Here is a 17698-nt window from a genome sequence, read left to right as displayed (position 1 = left end):
TGCTCTCACGTGTTTTCTTGTTCGTTGAAAATTATCTATGCTGTCTACTTCATTACGTCTGAGTAAGTACAAACGCGCATTGTTCATCGTCCACAAGCACAGCCCTCAGCGTAGCACAATGGAGGATGCAAAAGAGCTGTTATAATTCATCACAATATCGAACAACCCTCACCTCCTGCTCCTCAAAAAGGAACCGAATTGGCTAGCGTATTTCTAATCTTGCGCCTCGCGCACGTCATACGGCACTCATGATTCGGCAGTTAGGATTGATCAACAAAGAAATATGTGTTTGCAGATACCACAACGAAGAAGATGTCAGTTCGGCGTAGAGAACACGCGACATATTAAATTCAAATCCTTCCGAAATCTGGAAGATGAGAAGAGAATAACAAAAAAGAGCTCTACCTGCAGTTGAAGCAGATGTTTAAATAACGTAACGTAATCTAAGGCAGTTTTTAGTCCGATGTTTAGCCAGAGAATGTTCTGAGCCAGCGGAACGTAGCTGGGACCAGACCAGTTTATTCTTCGTCATGTCTGCGTGGTGCCTAATTATCGGTCCACTACAGATAAAATTACGATTGACCATTTTGTTAACGTACAAGCTTGATGCGTTATCCGCAAGACCTCTGGTCATTTCATATAGAATTTAGCTGGTTTTCTAGCGTAATGTCGCTTTGCTTCCCCAAGACAGAATCCCTCGCACAAGCGGGTGAATCCGTCACACAAACCTCCCCAATCGCCCACGCAGTTTCTTTAGGTTTTAACGAATGTAGCCAGCCCCCTATTAAGCGCGAAAGAAAACTGGCTGAACGTACCGGATGGGACCAGCAGCACAAGCAAGACCGTGAGCGTCGCTTGAAGTCTCATCCCTGGCATGTCGGAGCGAGTCCTTCCGTCTTTCTCGTCTTTCGACGCGACACCTTCGCCCAAGCGCTGGGACGTCAGTATAGAGTGCACAGTCACCGGCTTCAGAGAGACAGTGTCCGTCACCAGAGCAGTCCGGTTAGACTGGAAAAAAGAGTAACGAAAAGACGTTGCAGTAGATTTTCTCTCTTTTTTTCGTCCAGGAACAGTATCGTTGCGGTTCGGTTCAGTTGGCAGGAAACGAAAGAAAAATAAACGGACGACGTGAAAAGTCGATACCGAAGCACTGCTTGTCCACGGGAGAGAACAAAAGGATAGAGACGAAAAGTACAGACAAATGCGAAGTGACAACGCGGCTTCTTCTCGCCGGTCTCGGAGAAGTCGCGATAGACACGTCCTCCACCGGGGCGACCTGTCTCCTCTCGCAGAGACGAACGTTCGGCAGCGTCGCACGCACTCACTGCACACGCGGAGACACCGGGCGTGAGGTGGGGGTGGTACACCCGCCGCGGCTCTCACATGTTGACGGCTCTGTCTGGCGGGCGCGCGCGCGGGGGCGACGTCTCCGCGCTCCGCTTGAGGGCAGCCGGTGCACTCCGCTACTGGAATCGGGACCGTCGGGTCCCTTTTTATCCCGCATCGGGAGAGGGGGGCGGTGCCCCAAACTGAGGACTCGGCGGCGCGCGCGCGCGCCCGCGCGCGGGGTTGGCGATCGTAGCGCCGCCGCTGCCGCTATACGCCAAACCGCGCGTGCCTTTCGTCCATCCCCCACAACCTTGCCTTTTTCGCCCTCTTCCCGGCTCGTTTTCCCGTGCTTCCTTACTTCCTGTATTTTCACCCCGCCCTTTTGTCTCCGCACTGAGGCACTTGAGCGTGAGAGAGACACTGTCCCCGCTCTTGAATGTGCGAACAGCTCTTTTATTTCTGTAGCTAATGTCCTCCGGATAACAGCTTTGTATAGAATGTGTCTGTTGCGGCGGTATCTTTCATACAGCCTTCTTTTCTTCTTCCTGCAGATAATACCACAGATTGAAATAAGCAGTTGCTGATACTTATGCGAGGGGAATACGGCAAATTCAGGTGCTATTTACAACTAATTGTTATGATAAGACAGAAATTCAGAGGAACATGAAAGCTTGAAGAGATGAACAATTCTTGAACACGGGGTGCCGCTGGAGCTGACGTTTCGACAAGCGGCCCTGTCTTCTTCAAGGCTACAACTTGTTCAAGAATGTTTCATCTCGAAATTTCATGACGAGTCAGGTGGAGCGGTTACGATCACTCCCTTACCTCTGAGCACTGAATCCAAAAGGGCAACACTTTTGCAGAAATCCAGGGACGTAACGCTTCAAGACAGGCAATATTCAGATATTTTCTTGAATAACTAGCACTAAACGCTTATCACTTTCATTCTTGCAATAACTATGGTATTTGTCTCTTCGATACACAATCAACGATTATAGACATATGTGAGCTAAAATACTGCATTACCAACAACTAGATCACAGAAACAGCCGACGCTGAAATGCTGTGCGGTAGAGAGGAGGCAACGAAGACGCCATAATTAAGGCTATATTTACATACTTGTGAGATTCGCTTTGTTTGGACCAACCTTATTTTATACTGAGTGCGTCAGCCGTCGAGACTAATTTAGAGGCTCATATATAGGCTGGGGACACCAGGGTCATTCGTACTGAAGGACCCTGGCTCTACCAATATTCACCGCAATCAAATCTTATTATAAGACAACGTCAGAGGCAGTTTATTTGGCGTTGTCTAGTTATTTCACAAAGTTTTGCCGATTTCAAAAAGCTTAAGGTATTTTTTTTTATCGAAATAACGGGGTTTTATTTCAAACGTCACAATGTATCTCACAAACTTTATTAGGATTTCATTGGTGTCACCGTAATGGTATTTCGCCATAAAAACTAGCCGATGCCTATTTGTGAGTAACCTATCATTTATTTATTTTTAAATGCCCTTAAAATGCACATAGTACATGCAGCATCGTCGTATTATATTCTGGCTTACTGTGTGTCCTTAACCAATGTCTACTAATACAACTAGGATCCGCATTGAACCGTCGAAATGAATAAATACGTAAGCATTTTCTTGCCGACTTAACCAGGAAAATGTCTGCCCCTCTGTCACTTAAGACGATCATCACCATAAATAAATAAATAAATAAAAAATGCAGGAAGTTTGCCCTAAGTCGCGCAAAGCTTTGCACTGAAAAGCACGGGCCCGTCGCCGCTGTACTCCCCGTCGACCGAAACGTCTAGCTTCGAGATGCGCGGCTTCCTCCTCGGGAGTACGCACTTTCTTAGGACGCCCCATGACTCTCTGGACACGATCGCCAGACTATGCACTATAGAGCGGGGGTTGCGCGCGATGTCTCCGTCGGTGGGCGTGGCTTAGCTACTGAGCATACGCAGCTTGACTAGGCGGTGTGGTATCAGGTCGCTAGACGACGCGATGCTTGCTTCCTCTTTCTTTCTATATTTTTTTTCTCTTTCTCTGCTTCTTTCTCTCTCTTTCGTTGATGTTCCCTCTGTCTCTCTTTTTCTTTCTGCATTGCTTTCTCTCTATTTCTCTCTTTCTCATTCTTTCTATGCTGAGCTTTACTCTCTCCCCTCCTCCTCGTGCTCATTTCCCTTTCCCGCCCCTTTGCTTCACTATACTATACCTGGTTATGCTATGCTCTGCTAGCGGGTCGGAATAGCCGAGTGGTTAGGACGCTCGCCTTCGGATCGAGGTTACGCGGGTTAGAATCCCGCCTAGTGAAGAATTTTCTTTCGGCAAAAATTTTTCTCTTTCTCTTTTTATATATTTCCTTCCGTCTCCCTGTCTGTTTCCCTTTCTCTCTCTCTCTATCTTTCTGTGCTCGTTCTCAAGATTATTGCAGGCCACGCCGTAGCGTTTAGCAGTGGGATCTGCCGAAATTCTGCGGCACATACCTGTTCATGATGATGATAGTTTTCGGGCACGGCCGCACATTTTACGCCGCGCTAGAACAGCATCGCTGCTAATAAAGTAAGTTTTCTCGAACCGCCACGCTCCAAAGCCAAATGTCTTAATCACTGTGCTGCATACCCACGCTTACAGAATGTCGATATATCTGAAACATATCAATGCGTTTATCTGTGGTACAAAAGAAATGTAAAAGAACACTATAAATGCTCCATTCGAATTTCGTGGTAGTAAAATAAACGCCCTCTGCAGGACAAGATGTAAAGCTGACAAACGGAATTGTACTCAAATGGAAAATTCCGAATTTTGCCAAAATTCGATGCCCCCACACGCGTTTAGGCGATCGCGTGATCCGCCTTCCAATGGGCCGTGTTGTTTCCATCGCGAGCGCCAGCGATCCGACAGAAGAGGACAAAGAAGTATCAGTGAGCACGAGAGGAGAAACGGGGACATCGGACTACTAGCAGGGTCAGAATGGCCTCACTCAGTGTTAAATAAAGCCCTTTTTTTAATCACCTCCACGGTATCGAGTTCTTCAACGGCTTCTCCACTCCATATCCCAAACAGGCCAGTCAGGACGTCTACGAACGCTAGAAAGAAGATGCCATGCCGATGTTGCCCAAAGACAGCTGTCTAGAGAAAGCAGCAATCTACCATAAAAACTCTACGCTTACGCATCACTTAGACAACTCTAAAAGTAGATTTTATGTGAATTTTTATTACTGTCAGTCACGCTTTTACAAACAAGAACCTGCTAACTAGGAGGACTGTCGAAAGGAAGTCATTGCTTCTTTTGGATTCGGTTTTAGTACATCTCTGTCTACGTTTATTTATTTATTTATTTATTTATTTATTTATTTATTTATTTATTTATTTATTTATTTATTTATTTATTTTTGAGTGCAAATGACATGTAAAGTTTTCATATGCACTAGAAGTAAGCGTTGAATACATTTTGCGCTGCTCATTGCTTTTGCGCCAATGTATCAGTCACAGGAGGAATGACTCCAAAGGGGCCAGCTTTGATTCGCTCACCGCACCGCAATGCCACTATTTCCTGGATATTCTCATCCGTACAATGCGAACGAAATCTCTTTAACACGCAAGCGCTGGCACTCGTAGAGGCGCGAAAAGAAGCCCAAAAAGGAAACCGCGAAAGTCGTGTCGCGGAAAATTGCTATGCTAAGGGCACCTCGGCGCTGGAGATTCTCCAAAGTGTTTTTCGAGAGTCTTCAGTCCACAGGGTCCATCGGTTTCCGTTCTTCCTCGCCTCACGTTTCTCCCGTTTTCCGAAACACCCTTCCTTTCTTTTTCTATTTCGTCGGCTCTCTTTCTTTTTTCACCCCGTGCCGATTCTCGACCGCACCTGGCTCGCACACCTGTTGACTCCCGTCAGGTAAAAAAAGAAAGAAAAAACAGGAAGGGCAATCGAAGAAAAGAAGGTACGGTGGCTTGATGGTTTTTCCACCCTACCTCCACACCTCTCGTTTTCTTTACCTGCTTTCACTTTCTTTTCTCCCACGCTTCCCGTGTCACGCCACAGCGCCGGAACAAGATGAAAGTAACGCGAAGGTGAGACACTTGAAGAGTGAGTGGTCCTTGCTTTGTTCTGCTTCTTTTTTATTGGCAGCGTGATTCTGTATCTACGCGCGTAGTTATGCAGTCTGCATTTATTTGTTCTTTTATTGGTGCCCCTTCATACTGCCCCAACGCAATTCACAAACAGGGCAGATTTGCTGAGATACCAGCATCATTATTAAACTAAAGCAAAATAGATAATAAATCCTATGTAATATATAATTGGTGGCGTTTTACGTCCTAAAACCGCGATATGATTATGAGTGACGCCGTAGTAGAGGGCTCTGGAAATTATGACCACCTGGGTTCTTTAACCTGCACCTAAATCTAAGTACGCAGGCCCCTAGCACTCCACCTCTATCTAAATGTGGCAGCCGCGGCCGCGATTCGATTCCGCGACCTTCGGGTTAGCAGTCGAGCACCATAACTACTAGACCACCGAGGCGGGGGATAAATAAATCCTATATGGGCGAATCTCAAACTAAGCTTTGTTACACCAGCGTCGCTTTCCCCTCTTTATACAGGCTTCTCAACAGCACGTTCGTGCGTACTGCGTTTGCGTTGGTCGTGAAAAAATATTAGAGCCGTATTCTATAGAATAGTGTGATATCAAACCCTTTTCTTTATAGCCACTTTGTTAAGCGATTCATATCTTATCGAAATGACAGCGGTCCAGCTTCCACAACCAACAAACGTTGGGCATCGTAACGCATTTTTTGAAGGCACGTCACTCTATATTCACAAACAGGAGCAGCTATTTCGCAACGCGCTAGTCTTGCAATGGCGCGGTAATTTACGATTATTTGAGGGATCCTATAGGTGTACTAAAGCCTTCTGCAACCTCTTCGAAGAAGTAATCGTGTCGCGGGCGATTTAGCGGCATGGTTACTCGCCCGAAATGCGAAACGAAATTGAAGCCGTATTACAACCTCTCGCTTCAATAGGGAAAACAGTCGCACATTTCGCAGACGCTCGCTTCTCAGATAAGGCGAACAAAATCTGCCAGGCTTTTTTCCCGACGTCGTCCAGCCTCGCGCTCCTGACGCCGCAGGCTCGATCTACACCGCCGGTGTGATCGAAGTGAGCGCCGTCGTCGAAGTTAGGGAAATGAAAGCAGAGCGTGGCGAGGGAGCGGGAGAGGAGGCTGTCGAGCGCTGCCGGCTGAATCAGGTTCGCTCCACGCCTGTGTCGGGGGTCGGCCGTTATTCAGGGGCTTTAATTAGCGTGCGACAGAGCGCTCATTAAAAGGGAGAGAGAACGGGCCCAAAGAGGAGAGGGGGAGACCGGCACGGCTGCAAACGATCAAGCTTGAAAAGCGGCGGAGACGGAGGCAACGGCAAAACTCGAGAAAGAAATAAGGAATGCACAGTGCAAGGTAGGACTCCCCCAATCCTCACCACCCGTACCCCCCTTGTCTTTACGTGGTATGCGACGTAGCCTGCGCTCACCCGTCTATTCACCGGAGGCTAGCGGGAATAAACCCGTCTTGCCTAGGGGGGTCTTGTCCGTAGTCTTTTAATCTTTATGTATCCAGGGCAGGCACGCGACGTAGCTTTAACCAGGAAATCGTGTGCGCCCAAAGGTCATCCGATACACTAAGGGGCGTGTACCGAGCTAGATGAAGGGCTGAAAAAAATATGCAACGATTAAGTAAAATGTCCCGTTAAGCCCCCCGGAGCGACGTGCCTGACAACGTAGTTAGCGTATAGGTTTGGGCAGAGCGCTCCCGCAAGCCATGGCGAGGTTGTTGCCTCTAGAGCGAAGTGCGATGGAAGCACGAGCTAACCGCTTAAAATTTTAGAACCATTATTAAAGAGTCTATTCGAGCAAAATTAGGATGCGTTAAAAGTTTTATTAGGCTTGTACTGGACAATTACGCACCCCCTGCTTCCTTTTTTTTTTTTTTTTTTTGCCTGGAGGTAAGCGAGAGCGGATGACTCTCATAGTTCTATTTTAAGGACTTGTATCACTACCATAAAAGTAACCCCAACCTAATATTACCGCATATAATTGTTACCACTATGATCTTCAGCCTATTTAAAGCAATGTAAATGCGTTCGTTTCGTGCTCTTGCACCTAGGTTACCGTGAAGCGCGCTCCTTCAGCAAGCAAAACAAAACCTTTCAGCTTTCTTTCTGCCTTTAAATCGTGCTTCACCACATAAAGACTACGTTGAAGGGAAAGCTGGGCTGTGCCACCTTGGGCTGTGCACTGAAGCGTTGCGATGTTTGCGCTCAAACCTTCGCTTCTTTCTTCAAGTTTTCAACCCGCGCAGTTAAGGGAAATGATTTAAGGTAAACTTAAAGCAAGCAACTAAGAATTTTTCGGCCGTTTCATTGGTTGGGCGTTTCCCGCCCGTTCTAGGACGCCGACGCAAAGGACAACTGAGTCGCGGGGCGCGCTTATTGCGGAACGCGAGTCAATGGAGATCACTGAGAAACATTTGTTGTGTATCTTTACAAATGTATTTGTTAACTGCTTAAAAGGATTGTTTGTTGGGCGAGTCGGTATGACATTGTAAAAAGAGCACCAAAAACAAGGACACACGAGGCGAAGGCCAAGGCCTATTTATTTATTTGTATATTTACTTATTTATAAGAGCTATTTAAGTCAATCGAACGCACTTAATTACGTCGAGCAATGCTAATTACAAGATGATGATGAAGCCAGTTATGCAGTTGCACACTTCGCGTACAAGTTGCCCGTTTAATGTAAGCCTGGAAGTTATATCAAACACATCCTCACTTAACCACTCTCCATTTGCAAGTTAGAAACCCTTCTTCCCCACACTTACATTGTCCCCCTGCGCATTCTTTCCTTCCAGAGGACACAATGCGCCCTAACTGACATTAACGTTGCGTTGGAGGCTAAACTATTTTTTTTTCTTCCCAGCTCAAACATCACACTTCGGATGCTGACGCTGCCGAATGTGCGCGCGCGTAGATACAAGCGGAGCGATGACACCTGTGCTCCATGGTGTTTCGTCTAACAGCCGCCGCGAGCAACAACCAGTCCGGAAAACGGCGCTCATATTCCGCTACATCAGGCTTAAGCGGGGCACGATACGCTTTTATGGACCTCTCCGGGGTACCAGACACACCCACACGTCAACACCTTCGGGCACGCTTCACAGGCGACGCCAGGAAAGAGCCAAATGAGGTGTCTTCTGGCAACACTGATACCAGAGAGGGAAGCAGAAACAAGCAACCATATCTCAGAGGGAAAGGCAAACCGATACGCAACGATATCGCCGCACTGGCAACGCAGGCCTGGCAGCGGGGATTCGATGCTTTTGGACAGTACGGTTTTTTTCTTTGCTCCCGAGATGCCGGGCCTATTTTGTTTCGTCTTTTTTCGATCTCCCGAGGAGACTTCTATACTGTCTTCTTGTTTTGGCCTGCCACCGCGCGGACGGTTCCCGGGTCCATCAATATGGATTTAGGCATTAATTCCCAATACGACGAACGCCCCGCGATCCTTGCTGCTAAGAGAGACGTGCTCGGAATGACAAGAGTGGATTTATGCCTTTATCTTTCTTTCTTGTTTGCCCGGCGTGCTCCACCTTATTTCATCCGGGATGCCGTTTCTTATTCTTGTCCTCGTCGCTCTTTTTTTTTTTGCGACAAGTATGAACGAAAAGTAAAAGATCCTATGAGCGTCGGCGTGAGGTGTCAGACAGCGTTACGATAGCCATTGCTGCTGATGGTAGACCCTCTTCAGAAGAGGAAAGGAGAGTCGAGAGAGAAACATAAGTCGGAAATAGTATGGCACGCTATGTTTTCACTGCCGTGTAACGGAGAGAGAGACTGATAATAAAATTTCAGAACACGTATATTGAGCGCGGGGTCGTTTTATAAGGGAGACAGTAAGGTAGTCCAGATAAATTCGGAGCCCCCCTCCCCCCCCCCCCCCACACACACACACACAACTATGGCATGTCTCATAAGCATATCGTCGTTTTCGCATGTAAAACCGGATAAATTATTATTAAGCAATACAATAAGCTCGCAAATTGCTTCGTGATCACCGTTGTTACAGATCTGTTGATGATAACGTGAAGTGACACTTACTCCATCTAACTTTGTTACATATGTCTGCCATTTTGGTCATTACTAAACCATTTCCATCGGGAGTCGTTACAAATGTAACCAGTGTATCACAGAAATAGAGGATTGCATAAGGGGAAAAAATAAGGTGATCGGATGCTCGTGTGCATAGATGAATCAACACCTCAATGTAAACGAGGCTAGATGGCTACTAGCCGTCCGCACGTTTCAAAGGAGACACCGGTAAAGATCACCATCATCATCATCATCTATTTTAAGCGTCGTAAGAAGCACACAGAAACAAGGTGAATGGTGGCACAGCCATAAAATAATGTTTCGTTATTTGTTACATGCGTCGTACGAAAACGCGAGCTAGAAATACCGTCGCTGAAGCTGTCAGTCGTGTATAATTTGCAGCGAGATTCCTCAACACAACTAAAGTCAGTGAACATGGGCACCGTTAATAATCTTTCGGGCATTGCGCCATTCAGCCGGAAACGTCGTGCAAGGCGCCAAACGCATAAGCTGCCGAGTACCTAGGCGCCTCGAGATGACTAGGTGGCTTGTCTTACTTCCACGCAGGTTGTCGTAGAAGCATTGCCCCAGGAGACCTCGCAACTGGCAACTCTATTGTCGTAAACCTCCCCTGAGTCTGCACCCACATCCTTGACATCAGCGACGAGCAGCCAGAGGAAATGAGCGGCGGGGCCAAATAGAGTGAGGCAAGCCCAGACTGAAGCACGCTAAGCAAAGGCTCGCGGGGTCTCACTTTGGGTGAGGCGGGCTGCGAAACAAAGCGGAGGCGAAACACAAGGAACAAGCGGCTGTGCTTCCTACAGGGCACAGATGAGGAAGACACTGTCAACAAGCAAGCAGGCTGGAGGGGCAGTGTCGATCGCGAAGGGCGTCCCGCTGACTGAAAGCATTCGCGGGGAAGGCGGCGGCGCGCCGCCATCATTTCAGGATCCCAGCATCGTCTCTCCTCTCTCGGCCCAGGCAAACACGCCGGAGCTTTTCCTTCATCCCCTCTAGCGGAACATCGCCCTCCTTTCCGCACGTTGCGCCGCAGGACATCCTCGCAAGGAGGCTCCCCTTTCCCAGAGACAGCGGCTTCGACGCCCATCCTCGCGAGCGTTTCTGTCCGCTCGTGTTTGCTTCGTGCCTTGTCTAATGGACTCGTAGCCTGAGACAGAAGGGAGCACGCCGCGTGTGGATACGTTTTGCCGGCGTTGGAGCGAGGCCCGACGAGCAGCGATCTCTCCTGCGTGCTGGGCTGTGTGTAGTCCCCGAAGAAGAGGCGACAGCCTGGAGATGATCGCAGGCGACGACCATGTCGGTGTTCACGCACACCCCTCCGCCTCTCTTTCTCTCTCTTCGTCTATAGTAGAGGTCAACGCCTTCCGTCCACTCGAGGCGTACCTTTCGCAGTGACACGAGGAAGACGCGTATGAACGAGTCTGTCGTGCCGGCCACGCCTTCTTCGGCTTCTTCGCTCGTGGCAGAGAGTCGCACCACTGAAAAATGGGATGCTTCCGTTCCGCAATTACTGCGTACCGCGCTTGTCTCCGTAGAAAGGTGTCATTATGGGAGTCTGCTCTTATTACTGAAGGCGATCCGCAATAAGTCTAAGCCTGATAGTAAAGGCTGCACGCACAATCTGTCGCGTGAAAGTTAATCTTCCCTTGATCGGAGCACCATTCATGTTACTAGCCAATGATGATCACGACGAAGATGATGACCTACATCACTGGCTGACACCAACCCTGCGTGATTAGCCGAGAAACGAATAAGTTCGCAAAAAAAAAAAACCTGGACACATATTAATTTTATGGCCAATGTGAAAGTCTAAAATAATGAATGAAAATTAATATTGGTAATTTACAAATTAAACGTCAAAATTGACCTGATTCAATTGAGAATTTTTCTGTACAATAAAGCTTATTTCTTCACTTTCTCCTTCAACAGCGGAGTGGACATCCCTGTGATAATGGCCTAATGAGGGGGCTCCCAAGGACAGAATATTTGAAGTCCAATCCGATTCCATTAACATATTCTTTTGTTCTTTATAATAAATTGTCGATATAATATAGATATCAGCGGAAAACCTGTGAATTTTTCTGCAATACTCGCCGCCAAGGAGTGATCGTTTCAGGAGGCTAGAATTGCCCAAATTACTGTGAAGGAAGTTTCAATTCTTTTATATGAAATCCAGCGTAACTTCCATGCCTTCCTTTAGAAGTAATTCTGCGCCTCATTCTGTTTCTTTCTCAATACGGTACAGGGCATCATAACGCGAAGAACAGCGAGAATCGACGAAGTTGGGCGTGAGCGTTTAGGACACCGTCCTGGGGACACTAATAGAGATGAGACCGGTCCGACGATGCAGGTGGGTGGGGGGAAAGGATGACGAGACGTGCTGAGAGAGGTAAGGGGAGAGGGCGTAAATAACGACCGCGTTCTAGCACGCCGCGCAGCGCAACCGTCCGTGCCCGAGTCACCGTCTCGGGAGTCGCGCTACGAAGGGGAAGACCGCGGGTGATATTTAGGCGGGCAGCGGCCGCGAGGCTTCCGAATGCCCGCGCTGGGCTGGGCACGAAGGGGACGCGGGCGGAGAAGGACCGAAGAGAAGGGAGAAGTCGCGACGTCCGTCGCCGCAGCGCAAAGCGGTTTCGGAGACAGCGGAGGAGAGAGAGCCGCTCTCTAATTACGCGTCACGACCCCGACGCAGCCTCCGGCCCGGACCCTAGAGTGGCGCTGCCGGACGTATGCAAATGGCGGTGGCCGCCGACTCTCTCTTAAATGAAGCGCGCATAGTGGAGCGTTGCACGGTGCCACAATGTGTACGCACCATCGAGTCGTCTTCCTCGTCTCGGACACATCGTTAACGCTCAAACCAGCCCGTCGCCTTGAGCGCACGCTAATCTCGAACACCTGGAGAGACTGTCCGCTTGGGGACTGCCGCTGCAGAAGCTTGCTGTAGCCGCTTCCACACGCTGACTGCTATGCATGGGCCCTTCCTACCTGCTGTTGTAACTTTCCGATCCCAGGTCTCTCCTTCACCTCTTTCATTCCATCCTCCCTTGTGCCCATTTCCTGGCGACCACGCCAGCCGAGTGAACTAGTTGCTCTGTTTATTAAGAAAGTGCGCCTCATTTCGATGTCTTCTGCAGTTCCGGTCATCCCCGTTACTTTTCATTAGGTCTCGCAGCTCTAATTGCTCCTTACGTTATGGGGGCCCTTTCACGTCGATTTACAACAAAACGGCTGTTATTTTTTTATTTTCGAAAGTCTGCCCTTAGGCATAACATTTAGTCTGTTGTTTCCGTCTGCTAATGCACGTTGATTCCTCGGCAATGCAGATACAACTCTGCATCCATTAAAGTGTAATGCGGCACTTAATAATCATCGATATATTGTCAGCGTATTGGGCACTTGTTACTATTGCGCAGAAGAAGACCTTACAAGCGATACTAGGCTTCCTGCAATCTACTGGCTGTCAGAACGCCTCTGGGTGGAACGCTCTCGTGTGTTTGTGTGTGTGTGGTAGTGATTGTTTTTTTGTTTCCTTATTGTTTATTTTCTCACTCTTTCTTTCAATCCGTATTCCCCAACCTCAGCGCAGGGTAGCATACCGGATTCTACTTTCTGGTTAACCTCCCTGCCTTCCTCTTCTCTTTCTCTCTCTCTCTGCTTTGTCATTAACGGAGTAGTCGAATAATATGTTCATGGCGTATGAAGAAGTTTCTTTGGACAATTATGCGACAATACTAAAACGGGCAAACTGAAAAAGCTGATACCTGCCCTTAGCGTTGCGTCGTAAATTCAAAAGAGAGAAAAAAAGAGACACAATACAAGAAAAATGACAGTGGCGCAATGCTGACGAAAGCGTAAAAACCTCGATACGTCCTTACCACTGATGAAGTATAGCGTAATAACAATGATAAAGGCAGACCGTTAATAGATCCCAAGAGCTTTGCGGTTCGCTCGAAGCTCACGGTGACGCAATCCTGTCCGCGGCACAGCGCAAACAGTCACATTCTCTTCTGCTGGCTTTCGCGGCGCTGCTCTCAACAATAGCAAGACGAAATTAATGGTAACGACGGCGGCGCGCTGCAGTAATGATAATGCGCGCCAACCCATTACTCGGCTCTCATCTCTCGAGACCCCCCGCGGAAAGCAGGACGTGTTCTCCGAGTGCCATCTACGGCGCACCGCTGCCGACGAGGGCGACGTCCGTCGGGTCTCTCGTATTTGTTCCGCGTCAGCCGCCGACGAGACGGCCGGCTCAGTGCCGACTGCGCGACGGACAGCTCCTTCATTGCACTACACAAACGTTGCATAAGAAAGCGTCTCCTCGCAGGCGAAGCTACGCTTCGTAGGCAGCCCAAAGTTCCGCGAAACGCTCGAACCCAACGCGGCAGCGCGGACCGCCGATATTGGACGTCGAGACGGGACCTCTCTCTCTCTCTATCGGCAAACAACCGACGCGGCACGTCCATCTGGTTTTCGGTGTATGAGCACAAAAGCGGGGCTCCTGAGTGCCCAGGCCAAGGGGTAACGTTCGGGGTACGGAGCGCTGATTGAATGCGTTCACCCTCGACAATGGGAACGCAATGCCGCGGGACACAAAGTTGTCTGTGGGTAAAGCACGCGGAGAGAAATGGGGGAGTAGGAGAAGGGGCGGTCTTTCCGCGACGACGAACTCGCTGCAGGTCTGTCACGAGTGAGTCTGTGTTTGCGAACCGGCGATTGAGATGGGCGCTCGAATCACGCAATTATGAGCTTTTCGACGGGCCGTGCCACCGCGAATACGGGGCTTGCACACCCGCGCACGAAAGCGGGACAATTCATTTCTCATCATACTGTGGTCACCCTCGTGTGTGCGCGCGCGTGTGTGTGCGAACCAGTCACTATGAAAAAATGGAGCGCTCCCCGCACAGTCGGACTAACTTCCGAAGTACTGCCGCTTTTAAGGGAATGACGCGCTCATTAGTTAACCACTTCGGTTAATCTCAAAGTAAACAGGATTAAAGTTATGCATTTTAAATAGAAAGAAATCACACGACCACGTATGAATTTGCCTAAGACGGCTCGAAGACGAAAGCCAACTTCTTTTTCTTCTGAGTCGGTTGCACTGATTCCTTTTTGAGCCGTTATGAAAGATCACGCTTGTATTTGTGTTTCTATAAATCCAGCACCAATTCATTGCGCTTGCTATCGCAAGCCTCCTCTCCCGCGCTGTCGCACGTACATGCAGGGATCCAAATGACAGAAGTTCAGGAAAGCTAAATGCTTGAATCGACGCGAAATTATAAAACAGGAAATGTCGCTGAAGCTTACATTTCGTGTTCAACCATTCCTCATGCATGCAGAGAATGTGTAATGCTGTAAATTTGTTCTTGCGAGTGAATCAGGTACCTTCCAGAAATGTACTGCGGCACTGAAAAGTGCAGCATCCTTTTTTTAAAAAATATTAGCTGCCCAGCCCCTCACAGCCCCAACCTGTCTCGTTTACTGGCGTAGCCAATACATCTTCCGAGAGGCTAAAACAGAGGTAGTTTCAAAGAGTAGAATGACGCACACCGAGCTATATTGACACAACTCAAAAACCCAGTGTGAAGTGTAAGCTTAGTGTTGCTACTAGCACCAGAGACAGAGATATCGCCGCGAGAGATGCGCCGTATTGTGCGAATGATCAAAAAAGTTTAGCTGAAGTCGGTTCTACGAATCCATTTTTTTTCTTTGCCGGCTGAGACCTCGTGAGAACTGTGCGCCATCTGTACAACACAAACTGCAGAAACCGCTTGCATTGTGTTCGCCGACTCGGTGCGCGCCGTTTTCTTTTCTCACCTCCAAAACGCCGCTTCTTTATGCAAAGGAAGGTGAAAAAAAAAAACGAAATTCGTGAAAAGCACACCGCATTCCTTTCTTCCCACGAGCGCCTCTCCTGTTCTTGGGCTTAGGTGGTATGCACGCGTCCGCCTGCATACGTGCGTCGCTTATGCAAGTTTTTTGTTATTTTTGCCCTTCTTTATGATGCTCACAATTTCGCCTTTCCAGCCGTCTTCCAAATTCAGCATTGCTGTGGAAAAGTCGCAATGCTTATGGGGAACCCTCGCTTTCTGGCCTGCGGGCGAAGACATCCACGAAAAAAGATGCGAGAATGCTGCATGCGGAGAACGCAATAAAAATAACGAAGAAAAAAAGAAAGGAAAGGAAATAGCGGAAACTAAGCCCACCGTGTACGGTTGAATGTTAGTTTTCCGGAGCAAAAAAAAAAGAAAAAAAAAGAGGATGCAGAGCGATGTTGGTGGTCGGTAAAACTGCAAATAAGAGTGACGCGATACGCTCGTAACTCGCATTCTCTCGCTCACTTCGAGACCAAGTTCATAACAGGAAGAGGCTCGGGCTCTTTTAATATGGACGCATCGCAGACTCGGTCGCCGACCGCCACCGTTGCTGCAAGACTTGCGGCGGCGTCTTTTGTGCGCAGGCATCTTGGGCGAGTGCACCAGATCTCTTCTTCGCTACCAGCTTGCCCTGTCACCGAAACGGGCGTGCGTTTGAAGAATTGTGCGATAAAGCTCGGAAGAAGAAATAAAAAACGTAGAATGCGAACGGTGTAGCAAGAATCACCGAGTTTCTATTTCACTATGCTCCTCGGTTACAGCTGAATCATTCCACACCGATTTAGATGCGTGCTTTCTGCATGGCTCAGAAATAAAAAACGAACAGAGAGAGAGAGAGAGAAGTTTAGAAAAGGCAAGAGTCACGTGGCAGAAGAAAGAAAACACGTGACGGTAAATGATAGGATCCTTTGTTGCACGACCGTCGAGGTTTATTCTGCTAGAGTACCATAACGGTTTTTTTTTTGTCATTTAGTTGTTGTGCCTTATTTTATAGTGCACATCCACCTGAACTCTCCGAGTATCTCTGTTTTTTTTTTTTTCTTTTATCTGCGGGAGGTGTCCACGCATAAGGTTTTTTTCTCAGATCTCCTCGAAGAAACCCGAAACGCATTCCCGTTTCAAGTTTTCATTGAAACTTGCCTCGACACAAAAGAACGCTGCCTGAGCCAGAATTTTTTTAGAATTCGCCCACGGGATATAAGCAATGATATAAAGGGATCTAAAGCGAAAATATAAGCATGGCTAACAGTGTGAGCCCGAGCACTGCCGACGTACTTTTACGCTACGTCTAGCCGGTATTAGAAACCAGAACGGGCTATGTTTTTTGTGAGATGACCTAAGTGCAACAGCGTATCCCTGGGGCTCGCCTTGTTTGCATAGTGGAATTGAACAATGCATGGCCCTGTACATATCTAGCAACAGGAAAATATTAGACGCGCCAGAAATTTATCGTCGATTGGGCCACATTATATGGCCAAGGAGAAAACTTTCCTGCAGTAAGCCATATACGGGACATAAATGGTGTACTGAAGGAACGTTCTGCGCTAATAAATATCTGACTTAACAGCAACAGCGTGTGAACCTGTGAAACAATAATTTTTGCGATGCGAAGCTACAATTTTCGTGAAACTCTCACTCTCTTTCTATCATTCAGTACTTCATACATCGACTCTGCCGCTGTGAATTTGTGAGGTAGAAAGAAAGATATGCAGAGTACTTAAGAAAGAACTTCTCCGCACAGAACTCGCGGTATTTCTCAACTGTACTCTTCGCGAATAATCTACGGTCGCTGCCTTAAGTCGCGTGGCTGAGATGTTTCTCGTGAGAACGTATATTGGTACTGCGGAAGAGCCGGGCTTCCACAGCGACATCGGAAAAAGCAGGCCGGAAAGGCAAAAGGTAAGACGTGCCGGCGGCGTAGAGCTGGGCGGTTATTCTGCTCCTGTCTTCCCGGATGTCCCCTGGCCGCAAAACAAGAGCGGCTCGGTGCCCAAGGTGCCGCTGCTAAGGCCCTCCTTGTTCTATTATTAAAGACCACCGGGCGACATGCTTTTGGAGCCGCGCAATAAATTATTCGGTGGTTTCACCTAAGGCATCGCGAAAAAGTCTCGGAGCTTAACTGTCAGGAAGGACTACAGGAAGCAAAAAAAAAAAAAGAAACTAGTACGAGACGGAAACGCATATAACTTCGTCAGAAGCGTAGCAATGGAGGAAAGAAGAAAAACTTTTGCGAGCGGTAATGCTGTCACCTCACGCTCAGTAAAGAAGCCTCGCGTGAGTATAAACACGAACAGATTTTTTGATCATCATTTTACGACCGAAGCGAAGGCA

General features: G+C 48.2%; 1 protein-coding gene across 1 annotated transcript in view; it reads right to left on the bottom strand.

The window, feature by feature from the left end:
- Positions 1-17698, bottom strand: part of LOC119388122 (lachesin) — a 194280-nt gene that overhangs the window by 136602 nt on the left and 39980 nt on the right. Inside the window, exon 2 of the mRNA XM_037655767.2 lies at positions 816-1008. Within this exon, the coding sequence (XP_037511695.1) occupies positions 816-876 (61 nt within the window). The 5' untranslated portion in view covers positions 877-1008. The remainder of the gene's footprint in view (positions 1-815; positions 1009-17698) is intronic.

Source organism: Rhipicephalus sanguineus, chromosome 3 (assembly GCF_013339695.2).
Source record: "Rhipicephalus sanguineus isolate Rsan-2018 chromosome 3, BIME_Rsan_1.4, whole genome shotgun sequence".
Classification (NCBI taxonomy): Eukaryota; Metazoa; Arthropoda; class Arachnida; order Ixodida; family Ixodidae; genus Rhipicephalus; species Rhipicephalus sanguineus.
The sequence above is the reverse complement of the archived record's forward strand: the minus strand, read 5'-3'. Positions and strand labels throughout refer to the sequence as shown.